General features: G+C 39.0%; 1 protein-coding gene across 4 annotated transcripts in view; it reads right to left on the bottom strand.

Moving 5' to 3' along the window:
• fbxw7 (F-box and WD repeat domain containing 7) overlaps positions 1-24,497 on the bottom strand; it is a 148,366-nt gene that overhangs the window by 74,685 nt on the left and 49,184 nt on the right. For all 4 annotated transcript variants that reach the window (XM_074629495.1, XM_074629496.1, XM_074629494.1 and 1 more), the window contains 2 exons: positions 23,576-23,824; positions 22,371-22,913 (listed from right to left, as the gene is read on the bottom strand). In XM_074629495.1, the coding sequence (XP_074485596.1) occupies positions 22,371-22,913; positions 23,576-23,755 (723 nt within the window). In that variant the 5' untranslated portion in view covers positions 23,756-23,824. The remainder of the gene's footprint in view (positions 1-22,370; positions 22,914-23,575; positions 23,825-24,497) is intronic.

Here is a 24,497-nt window from a genome sequence, read left to right on the forward strand (position 1 = left end):
AAGGTCTGAGTGATGGTGTTTGTCAAGCTGCATGAAACTGTCAGGGGAAGCCTTAATTTCTTCACAACATTTATCTACAGAGATCGACATTAGTAACGGCAGCTGCTCCTCCAGGGCAGCAGGTTTATCTGAAGTGAATAATGAGGGAGTCAGGTAGAGCAGCAACCTTTATGTAGCACAGAGAAGTTTTAAATAAATGTACTGTTACTGAGACGCTGAGGGGATTCATTTACCTACATTTAATAGTGCTTAATAAAGAGCACATTAGAAAATCTGCATTGCTGATGTTGTTAAGAGACTTTTAGTGTTTTAATCAGGTGCTTGTTGCACAAATCTAGTTTGCCTGAGGTGGTTCCTGTTAGCGTTCCTGCTGTGGCTATTTTTCATTATAAACACAAAGGATTTCCCGTTTCCCCACTGCACCAAACTCTACAACATGTGCTGCTTCTTAAATTGTTTTTACAGCTAACATTCATTACTCATTTTACTCCGTTTACTGATAACACTGTTTTGTTTATTTCATTTAATTTGACAAGCTACTCAAGCCTAACTGTCACTCAAATGCAGCATTGTAGTACTTACAAATGTGCACAGATGTTCACAGAAGTGACAGGTTGTATCAACAGGTAGCATTTTGGCAAAACGACTAAAAATATGAGACAAAACCAAGAAGAAAGAGAAGCAAAGACTATAATTAACTAAGTACAATCCATACACCGAATTAGCTGAGGTGATTTCAAGGTGTTGTAGATGGAAAACAGTTGGTTTAGAAATATGAATAGTAAAGACAAACAACACTTGAGCCGCTATAAGATCATCTGACTCGGTAGTAGCAGGATCAGGAGCCGTATCATGTCACCCTGGTTGTCACGTAACGGACAGGGACAGACAACTCGAATTGAAAGTGAATACGAATGTCCTCAGTGTATCCGGGCATAGGTTCTCTAAAATAGATAGTAAAAAAAATGGCGCTTTCAAATAGTGACAGATGGCTTCTTGGTGTCATTATGATAGCGTGATTCATAATAAACCAAAGAAAATGTGCATAAAAACTTACTAATTAACTGATAAAACTCACACATTTGTTCAAGATTTTTTTAAATGGCATTCTGTCTTAATTAATCAGTTGACAGTAGAAATAACACATATGACAAGTGTTCCTCGGTGGATTCGTGTAAGACCAGTCGAGCACCATGATAACAACAGCTCATAGTCTGAAACTGACGGACTGAGAAAGGCCAACAAATGAACCAAACAACACATAAACGGAGCAAAAAAAACAAAAACTACAGTAGTTGTGTGGCTCTAATTAACGTGTCTGTAGACAAACTACAGGCAACCCTGAGGCTCTAATTCAAACGCGCTAAAGAAAGTTGCCACACACCCACAACACCTGCTCCAACAGCAAATGCATCTTGCTGATAGTTGTTGATGATACAGACATAGCTGCTCTGGGCAAGTCCAGATCACCTTACTCAACAGGCCTGCAGTGCAGGGTGTGGCGAGTGAGAAAAGCAATACCGCAACTAAAATGTCCTGCTGTTAATCTTCAATCTATATCCTGATCTCTATCTCCTGCAACAGCTGGATGCCCATTTTGGCTCCCGGTCACGTTTTAATTGGGAATTTAACCTAGGACCGTCTTTATCAGTACAGTAGGAGAAGTTTCAGGGTCAGTATAGATCTCATTTTAAGATATGAGACATTATAGAGTCCTGCAGGAATGAGTCCTAAAACCCGTAAATGAGTTAGCATTTTAGCACTTCCGGTTCCCTCATCTCAAAGTTTATTTTTTTTTAAATTTGCTTTTAGTTAGATGCCTGAAATAAGGTCTGTTGTTAACACAAGATTTTTTTCAAGTTTTGCTGCACAATGTAAAATACATCACTCGTTAAATACATCACTTTTACAAGCCTTAAAAAGATCAGTTGCCAACAAGTGGCTAAATGAGAATACAAAACATCATCACGCCGAACTCTAGTCCGCCTTTAGCTGAGTGGTGGTGACGTGAAGTCATGTGACTGTGATGTAGTTAATTTATAGGCTAACGTTAGCTTTTTAATTCTGGTGATTGCATTTACGCTTCAAAAATCATAAAAGTGGTGTTCATTTGTGAAGATTACGAGTAGACATCATAAACGTTTGCTTGCAACAGAGCTTATTTTCTGCAATAATCCTAAACCCAATGGAAAAATCCCATTGGCTTTTTGTTGAGGGAACCGGAGCGATTCTAACTTCCTGGTTGGCCTACAAAAATATGTCATCCATGCACCACTCTATAGGTACAAGAAACAACATTGCCTCATAGAAAGCTCCCATGTCCATATTAATATTTTGATTGGAATAAAACAAAAACAGGAATAAAAAAGTAGACAATATAAGCAACAAAATTCAAAGTTAAAGCATACAAAACTTGTATTTTACTGTATAATTTGTTCTTAATGAAGACGTAGTTTCAGGCGACTTAAGTTGGTACCATACTGCAGAGACCTTGGGAAATCCCAGCTATGCCATTCACTGGAGACAGCTGACACATGCACAGCAGAGCCTACGTGGCTTCCTGTTCTGCATGGAGCAACAACAACCCTATCTGGCCCCGTGGGCCCCTCCATTTAGTCCATCCAACAAAACAGACTTCATAAACAACTTTAAAGCTCAAGTTCCCTTTCTTCAGTCTAAAGCTTCCTGACTTGCTCGCCTTTTTAAACAAGAAAAGCAAATAATCAAAAGTAAAAGTGTTCCTGGGCACAAACACAGATGCCTTAGTCTAATCCACTGGCATACAGATGGCAAGAACACTTTAACTCAAGGTGTACTGTGCTTTTCCCTAGTTCTTTCTTGTTTAACAGTCAAACCAATTATTCAACTTATCCTCTTACAACAGTTCGTATGATATCTTAACAAAAAGTTATTGCTCATTTTTTGTGCGTTTTCCTATGAATGTCCAGCAACAATTGTCAATTTCCACTCGTTACATGCATACAGTCTTTTCAAAATAAACTTCCATCTTCCCAGAAAATAACTTTTTTGATTAGGTTTAGGCAGCAAAACTACTTAGTGAGGTTTAGGAAAAGATCGTGGCTTAGGTTAAAATAACTACGGAAGTGGTGTTACTGGACTTAAGTACCGAAGTTATGTGACAAATGAATCAACGTCGATTTCTGGTTTCACGCAGGGTACGAAAAAGCGGTCTCCGGGGTTAAAATCCGGTGTTGTTTTAGGCATTTACTCTTAAACCGAAGACCGGACAAATCTTAGTAAGCAAAGACAAAATGTCTTTGATGCTAAATAAAGGTACGACTGCAACATATAAAATTATACAGGCTATATGTAGAGATGTAATCAGGGATGACGCATAACATCTAATGTCAAAGGAGGTGTAACACACCGGATCCCTCTTTGTCTACCGTTCTTCTTCTTTTTAAATCAACGCTGCCTCGCCTTGCCACAAAGATTTGACTTGACATTTTTAAGCCTGTGGCTGGGTTAACTAAAGAAACCTCCTGCTGCGGTCTGTCACAGCTTATCCTTTGAAACCTACTGTTTAACTACTGCATAAACAGCACTAATTAAAACTAAATCACCATAATAGACCCTTTGTCTAAAAAGCTGGTCACCAACACGGCGGCTAGCTTTGATCTGAGAGACAACCAAAAATGGAAAAAGGACACGCTGACACTCCCCTGTCATTGTGACATCTACCCTTATTTCTATTTTAGTCTGATATTTCACAACCTTTCTCCTCACTACCCCATCTATCGCCACGTTTTTCTGACAGGAGGTTGATATTTTTAACCAACTATCTTTCTATATCTCATGACATTAAGGAAACACCGTCAGCACCACTGTACTGTAATTCAACAGTTGGAGTTCCTTTCGCCACGATGTTCTCTGCTTAATGTTTAATTAAAATCCTGACAAGTTAATTTAAACAAATTTAGAGCACCTACTAAAATCTGGTTGGTCATAGGTATGTAAGCCAGATATATAATATAAAAAAGCAAACACATGTTCAGTATACAAAGCTAAAATAATTATTTCCTGCTTTATATGTTTTAATAAACCAAAACTACAAATTAACATTGGTGAATATGCAGATATTTTTTTTTCAATTTACAAAAAGTGACATAAGCACTATATCTAATTAAAAATAATGAAATTCTCTGTAACACTTCATCATTTATAAATGGTAAATTGATAGTTAATTAAAATTTAGTTAATAGTTGTTCTTCTGTTAAACAAACCATGACATTATAATATTAATTATATTATTACATTAATTATAAATCATATTATAATTATGTTTACTAAATATTACTAATGCTTTAATATGTTATTTTAACAGTTTATTGTTGCACGCATACCATTTTATATACTACATTTTAAGTATTTGTTAAAGATATATAAATTAATTGTAAACCTTTAGGAAATTGTTTGTAAAACATCTATAAAAATTACATAATTAGACCAGATATTTGTAACACTCTGTTAATGGTTAGTAATTTGTTTGTAACCTGTCTATAAACATTATTTGGATGGCTATTATAAAGTTGCAACTGATGATTATAATACCTTGTTAAATGGGTAATAAATATGTTGTACATATCTATGAACATTATTTAGATAGATAGTTAATACTTTGTCAATGGTTAATAATTGGTTTCTGGTCCATCTATCTATTTATAGATGTGAGTTAGATGATTTCTTAAAGGTTTACAAATCATTTAGTAATTATTAACAAATACTTAATATAGTTTATAAAATGTTTTAATGTGTGCAACAATAAATAAATAGTTTACTAATATAATACGAATGTAATAGTTGTCGTCTCTTATCAGCTATACAATATATAATTTATAAACTAACTTTCATATTACACAAACTAATGATAAAATAACAAATTATAGCAAAACTAGTAATTAGTAAACATCATTAATTATCATTTCATTGTTTGTGAACAGTAAAATAACTATTAATTAACTATCAATTTACCATTTATAAATGATGGTTATTATAAAGTGTTACCAAATTCTCAAATGGCAGCATGAATAAATGATTTGTCTGAATAAATCTTGTATAAGTACATTTTATTTAATCTGCATTAAAAGAAATATCAATTAAAATGTGAAGGCTGAACAATTCTGTGAATGTGTCGTCGCTTTAATCTCTTGATGTTTGAACGTTGGACTGCCAGTGACAAAACATGAAGAGATTTAGAGGGTTTATGTCTTTCACACACTGCCCCGGGTTCGTTTGGGAAGCATCTTGACATGAGAGTTTAATCTTATTAATTTCAAAAGCTGAATTAATTCAGCAGGAGTGTCAGACTTTTAATACAAGTAATGTTTAATGTTACAGCTCCTAACGGGCAGTCTTGTTGGATGTCAGAAGAAGGAATTACTAATGTCATAGTTAGAGAGCACTGACGTTTTAGAACTGCTTCAACCTTCAACTTGCTCTAACACATTAGAAGAATTGAAAATTATAATGTAAAGTTAAGAAAGTTAAGAAAACAAAACCATTTTATGTTAAGTCACCACCCGTCCTTCGCTGGCCACGATGGATGACACCGACGGATATAAGGTATTTATTTCATTTGTATACATTTCAAGGACAACAGATTACTGTATATAAAACTCCTTTAACCCCATCTATAATAAATAAAAGTATTTATTAATCGGAATATTTAAGATATTAATTATTTACCGTTAAAAACAAAACTTTTAATTATAATTACTCCATAAATTGAAAATGAATAATGTATGTTTCCTATTTTCTATCCAATTATAATATATATCTTCATCTAAAAACATAACCTAAAAATAGTCTCATTGGCGACGGTCTTTTTAAGGTTATATGTTGGTGTCCGTTGTCTGTCATGGGTGGAGCCATGGCACGCAAACTTTTGTATCTGTGGGCGTACGGAAACGACTGAAAAACATCTGACCAAAGGACAAATCCATCTTATATCAATCCAAGTGTATTAATTTGTTCTTATTAATTCTTACCAATACCCCTTAAGCGATGTAAAAGGTAGAAACACTTGTGTATTCAAGTTCAAGCAAGTCATTAAAAGGAAGATAATCTGCTCATGTGTTTTGTGGGGGTGTGACTTTACATTCATTTGACATGTAAAAAAGGTTAATTTGGTAGTAAATGTGTAAAAGTGAATGTTTCATTGTGCGGACAAAACAAAAGCAAGTAATAAGTAGAGCAGAAATGAAAGTAGCCAAGTAGCTTCAGTTTTGATTCGCCACTTTGAAAAGTAGCAGCTACTCAAAGCAACAACAACAACCTAGGTTAAATGGGGGGAGAAATGACCTTTGACATTTTAGGGTGCTGTGGGTCAACCAAACCTAAACTGTACAACTGGCCTAATACGTACAATACTCACCCGCCTGCGACAGAAAGGCAAACCCTGAGCAATGATGTTGATGCTAAATATCTTGAGTACTTTCTGAGGGGGTAACGGTTCCTTGGCAACGTCCTTGGGGTTTTCCTTGTCAAGTGGCTGGTTCTCCACGTGGGACGAAGTCTTCTCTTTCCCAAAGGCAACATTTGGCATCTTTCTCCGAGCACCAGACGAGAAACGGGGTATAGGGCAATGCCTCAGCATTGCAAAACAGGCCGTCTTACTGGATCATATCCCAGAAGGAGCTCCCAAACCTGTCCGACTCTTGTCGCAGATAACTTTTCTTACATGAATGTAGTACCTTCCTTGGACCTCACAACTAGACGTCTCAATACTTTCACTCGCTGAGCTTCTTCACCTACCTACTCAGAACTCATCTCTCTGCTGACTGGCACCCTTTAAAATATCTCTGGGGTGTGAGGTCACTGTTGTGCCCAAGCCAGGCGGAGCAGCTGCCGTCAGGGCCTGAAAAGAGGATGGACCAACTCAGCCTCTCCCCCTCAGACAGGCACTGTGGAATCTGCTCTCATGACCCCTCGGCGGTGGAATGTGGACCAGCAGTCGTCCGACGCAGCCCACGTGTCCGGGGAGCTTCCTCATTGTGGTCATTTTCTGACCTCCCTCTGGTCCTCCCAACTTAGTGGACTACATCATCACTGTGCCCAGTTAACTTTACGCAATGAGAAATGTCAGCATACAGCAAAACAGAAGATCCTCGTCCGAATCACATTTATCAACGTGAGTGATGACGCTGGGATTTGTTAAATGCTAACCTTCTCTGACTCTTCCATGAACCAAGGTGTTCAGGAATGTCAGTAACTCTGTCTATGTCAGCAAAGAGGCTGAGGATATTTCAGGAGACGATCACACAGCAGTTCAATGTTAGTATGTGTGACACGTGCACTTAAACAGGGATTCACTTGACCAAGTGTCAAGAGGGATGAAGTCTAATAAAGTGTGTTCACTAGCAGCTACGAAGAGAGAAGCTGTTTGTTTAAACCTACACAACAAGACACTCATGAAGTGAAGGTATAAAGGTGTATAGGCGTGACAATGAGTGCGACATCAGGGAGTTTAGAAAAAGTTAATATATGCCGTTTATGCTGATTCCCACAGAAAATTAATATGCAACAGAAAACAGCTGACAATCTGATGAATATGTATGAATCTACAGATAGAGCAAGTGGCAAGAGACAGCCTTCTCTGTGTGCATTTAAATGTCTGAACACATGGTAACAGAAAGTCCTACGGGGCTTAACCTCTCTTCTATTCTCACATCCACCATTGTTTGAGGAGGATTACGGAGCCAGAACATCTATCAGAGTAGACCAGAGGGCCCTGACACACCAGGCCGACTGGACGCCATTGAGTGTTTGTGGCGGGCCAACGCCCATAGTTTTTACAGTATGTTCAGCACAATTGGAGCAAGGTGGCGCCTTATCGGCAGCTGTTCAGCCAATTGAGCATGTTGAACAAACAGGCTGTCGGTGAGAGAGAGCTCCCTGACTGAACATTCTCGTCAACCAAATTAGTGGTGATTTCACCCATTTAGTACGGCCTTTTCTTATTTTTCCTTTCCGCTTCTTCACAAGCAAAACACCACGTTATGACAACACATGCACCAAGCAAGGCAAAACTTTATAGACTTCCAGTTGCAGCTTTTAAACCAATCAAATCCACAATTTGTATTCCAAGCATTTAATTAAACTATATTGATTCACGGTGGTGAAAAAATTGTGTGAAATTATCTTTTGCTGATGTTTTTTGGGATTCTAAAGATACCGTCATATTGCATTTTTGTTTTGTTAAAACACTCTGATGCAGGTAATACAATAAATGTAATAATAAATATTGATCAGATGGTGATAAAACAGACAAATAACTTCTCTATTTACAAACACAGCTGCATCAGTGCATACCTGTGAGATCGCAGCAAAGTAGGAAACACTTGAATTTTTCCATTGTGCCGGCTTCAATATAGACGTGAATGGAAGACGGAGCGAATATTCGTGGGAGGAAATGTATTAAGACGTACTTTATTGATCCCCAAGAGGATATAACATTTTTACCACAACTTCCGTGTCCGTCATGTGATGCCATTGGACCCAAAAATACTTTTTTATGGGAAAGATCGCCAGATGATCTAGGTACTCTATCACTTGGCAGTCGAGCCATTTTGGCTTCATGCGCCACTGAGCAACTCTCAAAGGAATGAACGGGAGCCCGCCTCCAACGCTGTATCCAGTTCTCTTTATACATCCATGGAGTGAGCCAACTCGTTTCCTTCTCATCTCTGTTGAGATTTGTACATGCGCAGTACCGATCGGCACTCGGGTAAAGACAAAGTTTTATGAGCTGAAGCACAAGCGAGCATTTCAATTATCCTGAAAACAAGAGTCTAGTTGGGTGGCGTTAGTGGATGTGGCAACACTCCAGATTAATTTACTTGAATAAGGATAAAACATGACAATTAACTTAAGTCTTTGTTGTTATTTGATAACCGCTAATGAATAAAACAATTTGTACAGGGGCAAGTAAAAATTTACTTTGGGCATGTAGATTTCTGGCCCACTTGCCTGTCCAGGCAAGTGAAAAAAAAAATAACTTGAACGTTGAACCCTGCCATGAGAGCAGAATATAGTATAGTCTTCTGTACATGTATGTCAGCAGTGAGTTTACCATCAGCTGCAATATTTGCAGTGTGTTCGTGTGTGCAACCTTTTACAGACAACTTCAGGGGATGCAATTTGTCTGACCAGTTGGCCTTTGTTTGTTGACTATCTAATGTGTCAGGGCCGTACTACACTCCTGTCCTCCGAGACAATGAATAGAAAGTTCTGTTTTTCAAATGTACACTGACAAACAGAGAGCGATGCATTTCCACACAGACCTACAAGAAAAAAAAGAATCTGACAACCGGCCTTATTGAATATCCTAGAGTTATGCTTTTAGAATTTCAATTGCTTGAATGATTGGCTAACATAATCATTTCATTTTTCCCCTTTCAGTTCACAAACCATGATTGACAATAGTACACATTGCACAGTGCAGTGTGAAATAACCAAGGAGGCACCAGTGAACGGCTGCTTGTCTCCGACTTGCCCCTTGTAGAGGTTACTTGAGCTTTCGGACTAATCTTAGGCCATAAAGCTATGTGACAGACACTGTTCCAGTCCGCCTCAACATGATTAGCCCAAAGTAACTTGTTAAATAGCAAACCATGCACTCATATTTATCCTGGGAGCCACAGCAAAGCTTGGAAGAACATTTTCCTTAAACATTATCTATTATTTTTCATTAACCCTTCGAACTCTGCAATAGAAATGGTCCGCCAGTGCCTACATTGGTATTTTTGCTTAGTGTGATGTCATTTCTTGGAGTATTTTCAAATTCTTCATATCCCTAAAATCTTTACAGCCTCAGCTACAATGTTATATAAGTTAATAAACCATAATATGTGACAAAATTATTGAAATTGTGTCATAAATTAAAAAAGAAAAATCTGTCATGTCATGCATACAGCGACGTCCCGCGACCACCTGCAGGAGGTCCGTTTTTAAAGGGTTAAATAATCCAGGAAATAACATGTAAAGAAAAGTCAAAACATTATTGTATTTCTGTTTGCTTTCCCATGGCCAAGAAACTTAAGATAATTCTCTGATGGAAAAGGGGGATAGAGTTCTGGGAATTTCAAAAGTTCCCACAATCAGGTGTTCGAACTTTGTGCAGTAGAAGCTGTTATGTCCTTCTATGACGAGGCTGAACCTGTGCTGTGCGTATCTTAGAAGATCTAGAGTATGAAGACAGAATCATGCAGCTCCATTGAGCTTTAGTAATCAAGACAACCCGAACATAGAGGATCGATACCAGGAATAAAACCACTCAAATAATTTAGCAAAAACCTTTTATGGTCACAACGTTACAGTAGAGACAGCGCGCAATTAAGCTCCACTCACAATTCATCGCTCTCCGTTGACTTTGTATTGTGTGAAGATGCCTCCTTGTCAATTCCGTATGCTAGCAAACAATAAAAAAAATGCTTAAAAGCTGCTGTGTGGTGGGATGCACTACCAACAGGGTAAAGAAGCCAGAAGCTAGGTTTCTATAAGCTGCCGAACCGAAAAACCGAGAATAAAGGCAATAAGATTAGGTTAACAAAGTTACCGCGATAATAACGTGTTAACACAAATTCGTTTTAACGCCACAAATTCCTTTAACGCATTAACGCAACTTGCGATTTTTAGGATGTAGCTGGCTCAGTTAAAGCTAGAGTGAAGAAGGTGATCATTTGAAACTAGAAAACCGAAGGAATCCATTGGTACCAACCATGTCATGCTAGCTTGTGACGGAAGAGGTTAAATAACGCTCCAAACTTACGATAAAATTTGGCTAACAATGGGTGCTAAATAATCCTTTGAAATGCTTAAATCTGATTGTTTTTAGCTAGCTACAGGCATTTTGTTAGTGTTTCAGCCCTTGGTTGTGTATTGTGGTGCCGATTGTTTTCCCCTCCAGTGGGCCTTGTTTTCAGAGTATGAAGCGTTGTGCTCCTTCTCTATTGTACAAGCTCATAAGTTTCCCATAAAGTCCAATAACAAAGCTATCGGGGGTAAATATCTGCTGTCTATTTGTCTGCTTTCTTTTAATACAGCGCCGCAGTATTACTGCCTGGTCACTGAGTTTGCAATCCCTGGAGTGCCAGAGGTCAAGAATGTTTGGCTTCTAGTAACTCAGTACACTTACAAATCACCACCAGCATTTCAGCGCAACTGAGACGACAGGGTACGGCTGCAGATGAAGACTCCGTAAGAGGGGGACACTGTACACCTTGACTGTATATTATAAAGTATTAACATCAACTCTCAAAGTCAGAAAAGCAACATTGCCATCATGGTAACTAATGAAGTGTTTTTTGTTCAGGCAACAAATTAAAACATATGAAGGAACCACTTTCTCTCTAATCCATTGCAAAATGATTGTACCAGCATGCAAACAGTGTTCCACTCAGACTATACAACAGGCAAAACATAGCAAGTTTTTACTAGTATCAGCAAAAAACTTCTATTCCACTATTCCTGTTGGATCAGTGCTGCCAATATCCCTCGTACCCCATCACTGCAGCTCTGGCAAGCGTGAGGTGACTTTGTGATTAGAAAAGCTTTTTATAGACTCAAAAAGATGACGTATAACTAAAATATATTCTGCGCCCTAATGACTATCTAATCTTGGTAAGGGATAATACCATTGTGGTGCATGTTCTGCAATCTGTAATGGATGATGCAGTGTGTCACCTAAACATGCAGCGGCTTATTACTGTACATTTAAATTTCCATATGTGTAAAGTGAAGGTTTCTAGCGCGAAACCTGCTATTTACCCCCCACATTATCTCCACATCAGCAATCGATGAAGCTCTGCCAAACACTAGAGGCATTACTAGAAAAAGCAAACAAGAACGCTCCATCGCTTCCACACACACTGCTGGACAATGTCCATGTGAGACCGGCTACCGTTCATTACTGGGTAAAGCCTGTGGTGCAGTCTGAGCAAAGCTGCAACAAGCACCCACAACCTGTGGGTCATGGATTATTGTCTGTACATGACTCTCAGACCACTGCTGCCCTCTGGTGTCAAAGACTGGGACAACAATGCTGCATTGCAAAATCCGCCAATACAACAATATCCTGTTAGATGCCGGTTTTTACAAGAAATGTCAAGAATCAGAGTGTGACTGTGCTTGGAACCATATGAACACACAACCAAGAAGTCTGTAATGCAAATTAGACCTGCACAATGCAATACACCCAATCACAATTTTAGCATCCACAGCTAAATCCAAAACTAAAGATCAGTTCCTTAACATGCATTAACCAGGCTCTGCTTCCCAAACATGATCGATTGCCACTGCAACAGATTTGTCACTTGCACAGATAACCTGCAAGTATAATGTAACTGTATGCACTCCGAGAGGGCAAATCCCTTTGGTCCATGTTTCTTTGTCGTTTCTAAAGCAGAATAAGCTGCTGACAATGCTGCACATGCTGAGCTTGCAGGAGTGGTGGGCGCACACACACATGTAACAACAGAACAGCTCTCTTTTACCACACATGCAGATCCTCACTAATTTGGATCTTCTGTTATTTTTTAAGTATTATTTGAGCATTGCCTACCCAAGGCAATTATATAAGTCTCAACAACTGGTGATTTTGACATCAATTAGCACACTTGGATTTAAACAAAGAGGGAAAAAATCCTCTCTCAGGCAGAACAGAAGACAATTAGCAGCCGTCTGCAGCAGAATTGGACGACCCAGGAAATGCAAGAGGCAGCGAGTGGGAAGTCAGTGAGGAATTACATCTTTTTTGCTGCAGTGATGATTTCTGGTTATTTGAGCCATATACACACACAATGGGTGCGTGTATGAAGACAAACATTTTAAAAATAAATATTAAAAAAAGGTGAAATTATGGCTTTACTTGTAAGTTGTATGTAATTTTTTTATAGTCTATATTTGGACATTGAACTGAGTGAGGTTATTGATGATGATGATGATGACAGTTATTAATTACATTAGTTTGTTGTTAGTATGATGTCGCCTTGCCACCTTGAAACTTGCATCTTTGCTATCTTTACATGAATGGAAATAGGGCTGCACAATTGATTGAGCCCGTCATTGTTGTGATCCCGACATGGCGATGCGGCACGAAAGGGTTTATTTCACAACAATGACCCATTAGCTGTACATTATCCCGCTTATTACATGGCTACTTACTTAAGAAATCAATAATTTGACACAAAAAACGGTCCGCCAGAGTCCGACATCAGAACTACGTCCATAGCAACGGTCTGTTATACATAGCAACGATCTGCTATAAAGAAATTACAGACCGCAGAACGCTGTGATTGACCAATCAGAATCGAGTATTCAACGGAGCCATGTAATAATACCAGATAAATTAAACTTGTTAACCCAGACGGATGAGCAATTGTTATAAATAATCATCGCCTTAGGTTTGAGTAGACGACAGGCAAGGACAGACTGCTGGGAAACTACTATTTCAACCGGCCTGTGGAAATATATCAGTACATAATGACAGCTTCAGTGAGGACAATTTGTCGTCAATATATATATACACAGTATTGGTAGTGACTCAAACTAGTTGCTTTCATGTGGGAGGACGAGAACACTGGTCCTTTGTGGCTCATTTCTGCCTGTGTGACAAGGCCAGTGTGTGGGAGACGCCACCTACAATAAGCAGGCTGCCTTTCCTTTGGAAAAACATTTAATTAGTGACAATGAATGGTTGTGTGTGTGTGTGTGTGTGTGTGTGTGTGTGTGTGTGTGTGTGTGTGTGTGTGTGTGTGTGTGTGTGTGTGTGTGTGTGAAGAAAAATGGAGCACTAAGTAATACCTCAAATTGTCCAAGTTTGCTAAAGTAAAAACTATTTGGCTGACAAGTTATTGCTCATTCATATCTCAAACCGTAATGCACGAAAACTGTTCACATATTGAACAAGCTGCAGTAGGGTGCACATCACTGTGCATAAGTCTGTAGAGGTGTAGTTCATATTCCTACAGTTCAGAGGCATATTGCTCAATGCTATGAAGCTTTCTGTTCCTGTGGCTGTAGCAACGGAGTGGGAACACCAGAGTGAAAAATGTGACTTCAACCTTGTAGAAGTCACCGTGTCCCCAGAGACATTAGCCAATAAGAATAGAGTGAGCGGCTGACCTCGCTCTTTAAATGTCCTTTCATCAATATTCACAAAGTAAGTGACACAAAGACATGACACAAAGAGGAGAAAGACATCTGAGCAACTATGGATGACACAAACAGATTAGAGTTAAATAGCTACTTCACATTCAATGATGCTCAGATGTAGATGTAGCTACCCAGATGGCTGACGTGAGAGGCTGAAAAGGTACAGTAATTCGTTTTTTAGTCAAGACAAAATGTTCTTCACATATAAGACACCCACCTCACAATATTAATATATTTCCTCCTTCTTTTAATCCAGATAATTAAATGGTTTATTCAGCAAGTGTTGATATTAATTAATGTGCTGTCAATGCACTCATGCCCTCCTGCTTTGCCTTATCATAGCTCTGCAGATCCATTTAGCACCAAAGGTCTCTGATGAATCATTATGAGACATATAATCCTGTGAGATCACATAATGCCTTAGTCATTAGTCATGAGTGATATGTTAAAATTAATTCTGAAGTGGACAGGCAGCAGTGTACCATAGGGAGCCTAAAATGGGCACAATATGATCTTGTTTATTCTTATCACATTTCTTTTTTAAACTATGACAGTTTAACATAACTTTTAGATTTTAAGACATCAAGATTTGGTTATGGTTTGGAAACAAATGCTATATTTAAAACTATGTGTCTTATGCTCTCTCCTGTGCCGTGTAAAAGAAATTGGTACCTTAATTACAGATTTAAAATCTTTTAAAGTAGAACAGTAAAGCACATTCAATTTCTACTTGGGCTGTCAAAGTTAACATGATAATAACGCGTTAACACAAATTCCTTTAAAACGCCACTAATTTCTTTAAAGCATTAACGTAACTCATGATTTTTAGGTGGTAGCAGGCTCAGTTTTAGAGCTAGAAACCTAAGAAAACCTAAGGAATCCATTGGTACAACCATGTCATACTAGCTTGTCCCGACGGAGGACAAGGAGGCAAGGAAAAACTGGCATGGCCTTGACCTCTGATCTCAAGATATGTGAATGAAAATGGGTTCTATGGGTACCCACGAGTCTCCCCTTTACAGACAGGCCCACTTTATGATAATCACATGCAGTTTGGGGCAAGTCATAGTCAAGTCAGCACACTGACACACTGACAGCTGTTGTTGCCTGTTTGGTTTGAGTTTGCCATTTTATGATTTGAGCATATTTTTTATGCTAAATGCAGAAGCTGTGAGGGTTTCTGGACAATATTTGTCATAGTTTTGTGTTATTAATTGATTTCCAATAATACATATATTTATACATTTGCATAAAGCAGCATATTTGTCCACTCCCAAGTTGATAAGAGTATTAAATACTTGACAAATCTCCCTTTAAGGTACATTTTGAACAGATAAAAAATATGTGATTAATTTGCGATTGCGATTAACTATGGACAATCATGCAATTAATTGCAATTAAATGTTTTAATCTATTTAACTCTATCCGCTCTAATTTCTACACTTGGACAAAATAACAATCTGCACCTGAAAGATATCAACTTCTGCCACTTCCGATTGCACACCATTCATGCAGAGTTATAGAAATAGAAAATACTGGAACACAATTATCAAATTCCTAATTTTTCTACAGTCCAACAAATGAAAAGTAGCTTTCAAGCTTGCCTGCCGTTTTGTCTGTGAAGCTGAGCAGTATAATATAGGGTTTCAAATCCAAGTAGTTACAGTAGTAGTACAGTAGCAGTAATTTTATATTGACAGTTGCTGGTGGTTGTCACGGAGACGTTTGCTACTGTACTACACAACATTTTCTCCACTGAATATTAAACCACAGTATCTGGTCTAACAAATACTTAAAATTCTCTGAAACTATTTAAATTTTTGCCGATTTTCAACCAGCTTTGCATCTTTCAGTGTGGGCGGTATGTAATCCTTTAAGAACTGTAAGTAATTTCCATTAGTGGTGGGATCATTAACAATTTTCAGTAAACATGTACTCCACGATGTTATAACCTTTAACACTCACCTTACACAACCTTAAACATTTTTTCCACCTCCTAGTGTGAAATAATGAGCTTTCCCAGGGGCTAATGTATGTGACAGATATCAACACCTGCTTCAGCAGGATACGAGCCTAATGTCAACCCAACACCAAATATTCTGTCATTCAACGCAGGAAAGTGTCATGCCCCCGACGATGCATGCCCCTTTTAGTGCCCTTGAATAGAAAGGCATCTGCTCGAAATGTAAATCTAAATTAAGTTTTGACTCAACTCCAGAATATCTTTGCACATTAGGCCTGTAGGGACGTTAATGCACGGCTTGAATATTGATTCCTGAAGCTCTTAAAGAATTTAAAAAGGTTAAATGATGAGCATGACACTGAGTACCACCCCGTTGGCACAGGGTCAAAAGACAAGAGTGGCAAGTAAGAAGAGGAGGTGAGGCGTCTAATTCTGGTGACCTGAGCCTACAGCACCTGGAACACAATCTGTCCTCATGTGTGAAGACATGCACAGAAAGCTGAACAGCACATTATAAGTTTTTATAGTGCTACTTTTACTTTACACATGCAGTTCTTTGTGTTTGCAGTTTGCACACATCAGCCACACATACAGTGCAGATATCACCTAACCCCACATGGACTGGCACATTCTTGGTCCAAACACAGTCATCGATCCTCTACTACAACCCCGTGCCCCTTGTTTGGCACATGGATGCTGCAGCTGCCAAAATGCACATATCATAGTTTACAAGACTGCATACGTGTGCTCTATGGGAACATACACGGGACCTTTAAATGTGTAACTTATATGAAGGTAATCCATCTTCTACTACCAGCACTACTACTACTACAACTACTGTCAAGCACTTAGTAACCCTGGTTTTGAAAAGCGGTGAAATAACTGGCTGATCAACTAATTAACAGCAAATAGGAATATTCAGGCTTTCAAGTGACATGATCCATGGTAAAACTAAAATTACTAAAGTGACTGCCTTTGTTATTTATTTGGACTAAATATTAAAATATTTAATCACGATTACTTGCATGATTGACCATAGTTATTCGCAATTAATCGCAAATTAATCACATTTTTTATCTGTTCAAAATGTACCTTAAAGGGAGATTTGTCAAGTATTTAATACTCTTATCAACATGGGAGTGGGCAAATATGCTCTCTTTATACAAACATATTTATATATTAGTTATTGTAAATCAATTAACAACACAAAACAATGATTAATATTGTCCGGAAACCCTCACAGGTACTGCATTTAGCATAACAAATATGCTCAAATCATAGCATATTTGGCAAACTCAAGCCCAACAGACAACAACAGCTGTCAGTGTGCCAGTGTGCTGACTTGACTATGACTTGCCCAAAACTGCATGTGATTATCATAAAGTGGGCATGTCTGTAAAGGTTTCATATGATGCCAGTATCTTCACTCTAGCTTTAAAACTTTAACTCTACCTTTAACTTCCGTTAACTGTGACAGTCCTATTTATATTAATATACTGACCATTTTCAATGACACTGAGGTCAAGGAACAAATCTAGTAAAAGTAAAAGTCACCACTGATGTCACCGTGAGTAGTCACCGTGACATCAGTGGTGACCTGTCAATCACAAGGTAGCCACGCCCTAAAGCATCCCCTGCTTTATGGTCTATTTGACTCTAAATGGGACCATAATTTACTAAATGAACATCATGCTGTATTGAAGAAGACTTGAAACTAGTGACTGAGACCATAAACTCATGTTTACAATGTTTACTGAGGTAATAAATCAAGTGAGAAGTAGGGTCATTTTCTCATAGACTTCTATACAATCAGACGTCTTTTTACAACCAGAGGAGTCGCCCCCTGCTGGCTATTAGAAAGAATGCAGGTATAAGGCACTTCCTCATTGGCTTCACTTTTTAGACCCGGTGGTAGCCCACTGATATGTACCGATGTTTCCAATTTTTTATTTTAGTTTTCTGTGCTTTTGTGTGCCACAATCTTCGTAATGTTTGAAGTGGCTAGAAAAACATAATTCAAACTTGTAGGACACAACAAACCCTCCCAAAGGTAGCTACAGAACATAAGAGTAGAATTGTCCACCATCACTCTTATTTAGAAGCCTTCATCTATACTACTGTAGCATATTACACCTAAAACACAGTGGGTGTAAATATGTGAGATGAATCTCACTTGAACTGTCAATAAATGTCGATCTACTCTTTCTGCACCACTCCTAATTCCAAGCATACACGACCCACCACAGCTGAACAAAATGTGTACATTCAACATCAAAGCCAGCTGGCCCACCGCGGTGACTAAGACCCTGACAAACCTATCTGACAGCTGTGTCGGATGGTGAAAGGCACACAGGAGCAAATTCAGACTAACTGCTATATTTAGGCCAATATAAGCAAGGACAATATCTCCATCAAAGGCTCAAACATCAACACATAACATCACTCTATATTGAGACCGCAGGTATGACATTTAAAACAGGAAACAACTGTGTGACAGTGAGGAGAGACACGCATGCTTTTCAACAGCAATAACTAAACTTCCTGGCTGTGCAACTTCCTATTGTCAGAAGGGTGTGGGGGGAGCAGTGTACTTGTCATGAGGCTACGCCGCTGATGACAAATCTGTCACAGCTTTAGTCATTACTGTCTGTTGAGATGAGTGTATTATCTCTGTTGTCCTCTATGTTGCCTCTGGCATATTAAAGAGAATGTACAATAGGATACAATGGCATAAAAAGTATTTTTACAATATACATAATACAAATATTTGCCTGTAGTATTATTTTGGAAAATAACACTATAATGTGGATATACAGTAGATCATAATTAAAATCGGACACATACTGGATTAAGGGGGCTGATTGCTGCTGCAGATTTTAATTTACATGTATATAAATAACAAATTGTACAATATAGTTAGTAGTTTAATGGAAACAAAGAATTGTACTGGTGGGAGGGTTTTTATCCTTAATGGACTCACACCACCATCTGCTGAAGTGATCTGATACTCCATCAACTCATGTGCTGTAAAAGGCTGTTATAAACAATAGAGGCTACAGGACAAACAGTGCCATGATGGCATTAAATCCAAATTACCCCGAGTACTTTTCAAAGTTTTATGTGCTTTTTTGGCCTAAATATATACGTACCGGTGTATGACATCTACTAAAGCAAGCACTGTCTGTCTGTCCCTCAGTGTGTCCTTCGCATATCTTGAGAACCGCTCATCCAACCGACTTCACACTAGGCGGGCGTATTGCTCAGGACCCACGGGAGTGCCGGGTCAAATGTGGTGCAATTTGGCCAGATGGTGGCGCTTTAACAATTAACTTTATGTCTTGGCCTGTAACTTTTGATCCGTAAGTCTCAGAAACAAAATCTGGATTTTGTGCTGAGGCCTGTGTTAATCCATACAGGCACTGCATAGATGGTGTACAGTTATCAGAGTTGATTAGTTGAATTTGAGTTTTGCTAGTTTTATTTCATTTTACACTTTATAAAACTTCAGAGAGATATTGTTGATTTATTTATTAAAATTTTCATTTAACTTTATAAGAAGCTGGGAGCTCCCCGCCCTTTTATTTTAAGATAAAATTGAGAAAGCTCTTTTAATTAAACATATGCTTTAAGGCATTTCAACAAAGTTTTGTGTTGTTCCCATTTTTGACACCAAGATTTTCATTTTTACTGCAAATGTATATCAGTTCAAAATATCAGTTATTGGTCTCCTTGACTACTAATAATCGGTATTGGTCCTGAAAAACATATCGGTCAATCCCTAAAGCCAACATCTAGGGATTCCAGCCCTTTGATTTATTGTTTTTTCCTTGTCACAATCTATGTCAGTGCATTGCTAACACACTGCAAATTGTATTAGCGATGCATAACTATCATTCCTCGCTTCTAGAAAACGTCATGGCCAAGTCCATTTCCTCCTTTTAAATATAGGTGTTGTGAAGGCCACTGAAACACAACAGTCGTGCCATCAGTCCTCACTGAAACGAGACACCGGCATTAACATCCAAACACTGGCGCTGTGCTACATCAGAGCCCTTTGAACGAGCACATTAGTTCAGTTACTGAGGAAAGATCTGACGGTCCGTTACACTTGTCTTTTGAACATCAAGCGCTTCTCCGTACTCGTCACTCATCGTGTCAGCAATCAATTTGTGAGTCATGAACGTGCTTTGAGTTTTAACATGTCCTAAAAAAGGCCTCTGCATTCTGACCATGAATAAAGTATTTTACAAGTAAGCTATAATTATTTCACAGTGTGCTGTCACTCCTCTATCACAAACTGCATAACAAAATGGTCTTGGAATACACAGCCCAATGAAAGTGGCGAAACAAGATGCAAAGAAGGACTACCCCACTTTTATTAGTGATTACTCATCGTTAATCTGTTTTTCCGACTGTTGTGAGCACGCGCAGCAGCTGCTTTATTGACGCTGGTGATACATGTTGCAATTCAGCATTCATTCAGACCCTCCTCTGTGTGTTTTGTTATTGATGACAGCAGTGTGATGTGCTTTACATCATATTTACCTTCAGAAATGCTGTGAGATTTAAGCTTTTATCTTCCCATCCAGTGAAGCAAACATGTACTACAAGTGTCTTAGTACAGTGTTGGTCCACAGTGAGCTGCCTCAAGAGCTTCAATGCTACTTGGGATTGCTTATAGATTGCTTTATCAGCATTTACATTCGAGTCACAGAGGAAAGCATCAGTGTCTCTGAAAGATAAATACTCAGCGATGTTTGAAGAAGTCGTTTAACAACACTTTTTCTGAAGGTATTTACAGAATCCTCAAAAAATCTCCTAACCATCTGGATAAAAATAATCTTCTGTCTGCTGCACAATAAAAAAATTAACTTTTATAACTTTTAAAAAGGTGCTAAATTGGGAGCATTTCTATTGCCTCTCAACGGCTCTCAAAATGGCGAGTCAGCGGCTCACAGCTAATGGTGCTAACAGTGCTAAACAGTGCACACAGTGGCAAAAGTGCTGACAGAGTTAACACAGAGGGGGAACCGGAGGGGGAATGTCTACCTGAGCCGGACCGGCTATGTCAACAAAGTGAGGGGTAACTTGGATTACAACACATACAGAGGAAGAGCAATTTCATTCTCTGCTCAGGTAGATATTACTCCTCTATATCTTATAGAAAATAGTTGTTTGCTGCTATATTAATGCTCTGGATATTGAATTTAGAACCTTTAAGATTTTTAACAAGTTTCTCAAAACTCTAAAATGTTTTCAGCTGCCTTCAGTTTAGGGAGTTTCCAGCAAAAATAAAGGAATTTGCCTCGCTTTCCAATAGTTTTCAAGGGGACTGTGTGTGTGTGTGTGTGTGTGTATATATGTATATATATATATATATATATATATATATATATATAAAATGTAGTTTCAATATCCTAATCCTTCCACTGGGAAGATTTTGTTACTGCTTGTCAAAGTGTACACAGCATTACTCTGCAGTGCAGTAACACACTTGCCCCAAAAGAGGGAGCTGCTGTTTTGATTATGAACCGTGTGCTGCCAGTGCGGAACACTGTGGAGAATTTTCACAGCAGTGATGTGATAATAAGCAAACATTGCCTGTGAGAAACTTCAGAAACTGCTGCAGATGTATCCTAAAGTATCAGCTCACCCAAAATATTAATTTTTTCACTTGAATCAAGGCTGAAAACTTTTCTGTTTGCCTCTGTTTTTTATTAAATTATTTCTTATACTGCACCATAACTTTTATTCCTGTATTTAATACCTGTTTTATTCAATTTTTGCTTGTTTTTATTTTCTATTCTCTTGGATTTGTAATGTTTTTAATTGTATTCAAATATTGTTTTTATAATGTATCTCTTGCACTTTGTCTCGATGCTTTGAATGTTTTATGTAAAGCGCTTTGAATTGCCTTGTTGCTGAAATGTGCTATATAAATTAACTTGCCATGCCTTAAGTCTAGCAGTATCTAGCCATGTTTTATGTTTTATTTGCCCAAGTTTTGTGGTATCGGTCTCTGAGATCAAATGGAGGTGAATGGAATTTTGTTTTTGGTGCCGATAGTATTGAAAAATGACACTAAAAAACTTCAGCAGCAAACTGTCTTCCAGAAACAGCATCCCTGTTAACTCTGGAGGATTCCCATAACTCACTGTGAACTGTTTACAGAGGAACTATTTCTTCAGTAGAAGCTTCCAATGAAAACTGCTCAACAAACAACAGCTGTGCTTACCTTCTTGTTGGAAGAGCTTTGGTGTGTACAACCCGAGTCCAGGTTGTTATTGGGGGCAGACACATTGTTCCTGAGAGAGGGAGACCGCAGCCCTTCCTCCCCCTCTCCTTCCTCCTCCTCTTCCTCCTCCCTCCCACTCTCCGCCGAATGTTCAAAGTCATCACTGTCTTGGTCCATCTCCTCCTCGTCCTCATCCTCCTCCTCTTCCTCCTCGCCCTCTTCCCTCTCCTCTTCCTCCCTTCCCTGCTCCTCCCCTCCCTCTGTCCTCTCCTCCGCCTCCTCCTCCTCTTGGTGACTGCTGCTGTTGTTGTTCTCTTCCTCTTCCTCCTCCTCCTCGTCCTCCTCGCCCAGCGGCTGGCCTCGTAGTCGCCTCTGCTCCGACCCCCACATCCATCGGGCTCCTTTCTCTCCTCCGTTCACTTCGTTCTGAGGGCCCTCCTCGTCTTCTTCCCCTTCCTCGTCTACCCGGGGGCCGTTGCTGGCTCCCGATTCACTTGGTGCCCATGGTTGTTCTCTATCGCCATCAACCTGCGACGCCTCAGGCTGTGAGGAGCCAGACAAAACAAATGAATGCTTCAGAGGAAAGGTTTGACGCAAATTTAAATCAGTTGCACTTATTAGGAATGGGTCATGATTTTTAAAATGTTCAAATAGCCATTAAATTATATATATTATAAATATATTGAATATATATATTTATGAATAATCTAATAGTTTATGCGACTATTGTCTAGTCTTGAAAATAATTTTCCCTTTTCCTGTTTTTACCGGCACAGGTGCCACCAGGTAGTAACGTTACCTCTAGGTGTTCGAGCAGCAGAGCATCGTAAAACACACAAACTCGACAGAAACAAAATAAGACTCACCAAAACTGTCTTGGTTATTCTTTCCGTTGTTCCAACAACTTCCAAATAAACCCTTAATTCATTGAATTAGATGTGAAAATGTGCCGGCTCTACACACCGTTTTCCCCCACTGTCTCTCTCTCTCCCCACGGAGCAGCTGCAAGGCGATCTTCGAAGAGTGATCGAATAGTATTTTTGCTTGCTCTAAAGCAAATTTCCACAATGACATGACTTGATTTGATCCATGCATCTTCAGACCTCAACTTACAACTCGCCAATCCAGTTTAGACCTCTAGGTTTATATTTCCAAATCCTTCCCTGTGACAACAATATCATTTGTTGAATGCTAGTTGGCCTTACCCTTTGCTGCAGCTGCTCTTCCTCCTCTACTACCCGGTTCATGTGCTCATCCTCATCACCCTCCTCTGCTGCCTGCTGGGGTGCCCGGGCCGTGGAGGAGGCGTTACCTCGCACTGCCGGACCCCCCGGCCCCCGACTCCGCCTGCTGCTGCTGCCCCCCGACAGCAGATCCTGGTTCATTTCCAAAAGCCAGCTTGCTACCTCCTGGACCTTCGCTAGGCTGTCTGAGGAGGAGAAGGGCTTGGCATTCTGCAAAGAGACACAAAAAAAAAGAACAAAAGACACAGATGGTTAAAATATGTTGATTGTTTTCTTGTGTTCACACTCAGCTTGTGTTTCTGAGGCAAATAATCCAACCACTGAAAAAAAGAAAGAATTATTCCATACACACAAACACATGCTCAACTGCTTATTTCCTCCAAAAATAAGCATGAATATCCCTCTCTTCTTGCCCCTGAATTATAATAATGGACATTAAACATTTGCTCTTGGAGCCACATTATTGCTGCTCAGCAGCAGACAAGGAAAAAAGGTGGGAGTGATTGTGTTTGGCTTCAGATCACACAGCGCTGGATGCTCTGTCTCACATGCAGACGGATGGGCAGAAAAGCCTTGAGAGCTACTGGTGTTCCAGCTTCCAACAAAGCCAATAAACAAAATCCAATCTGTCAAATGCAAAAGCAAAACATGGCTTAAATGTACCAGAAGCTATTCCAACAACTGTCCTTAAGATTCGAATCCAACTACTGTCTTTAAGATTTGTGTAGTCTAGAAGCTTCGGAAAAATGAAAGACATGTTGTGTATCTTCAAAATCCGCTGTGTTGCTGCTGTGCATCCACTAGATTATGATGGCAAACCTCCTGAATAAACACACAAGTCACAGAGCGTGCTTCTGTAATGTCTCAAACCATATGTAGAATT

The sequence above is a fragment of the Sebastes fasciatus genome, chromosome 3 (genome assembly GCF_043250625.1).
Source record: "Sebastes fasciatus isolate fSebFas1 chromosome 3, fSebFas1.pri, whole genome shotgun sequence".
NCBI classification, from domain to species: domain Eukaryota; kingdom Metazoa; phylum Chordata; class Actinopteri; order Perciformes; family Sebastidae; genus Sebastes; species Sebastes fasciatus.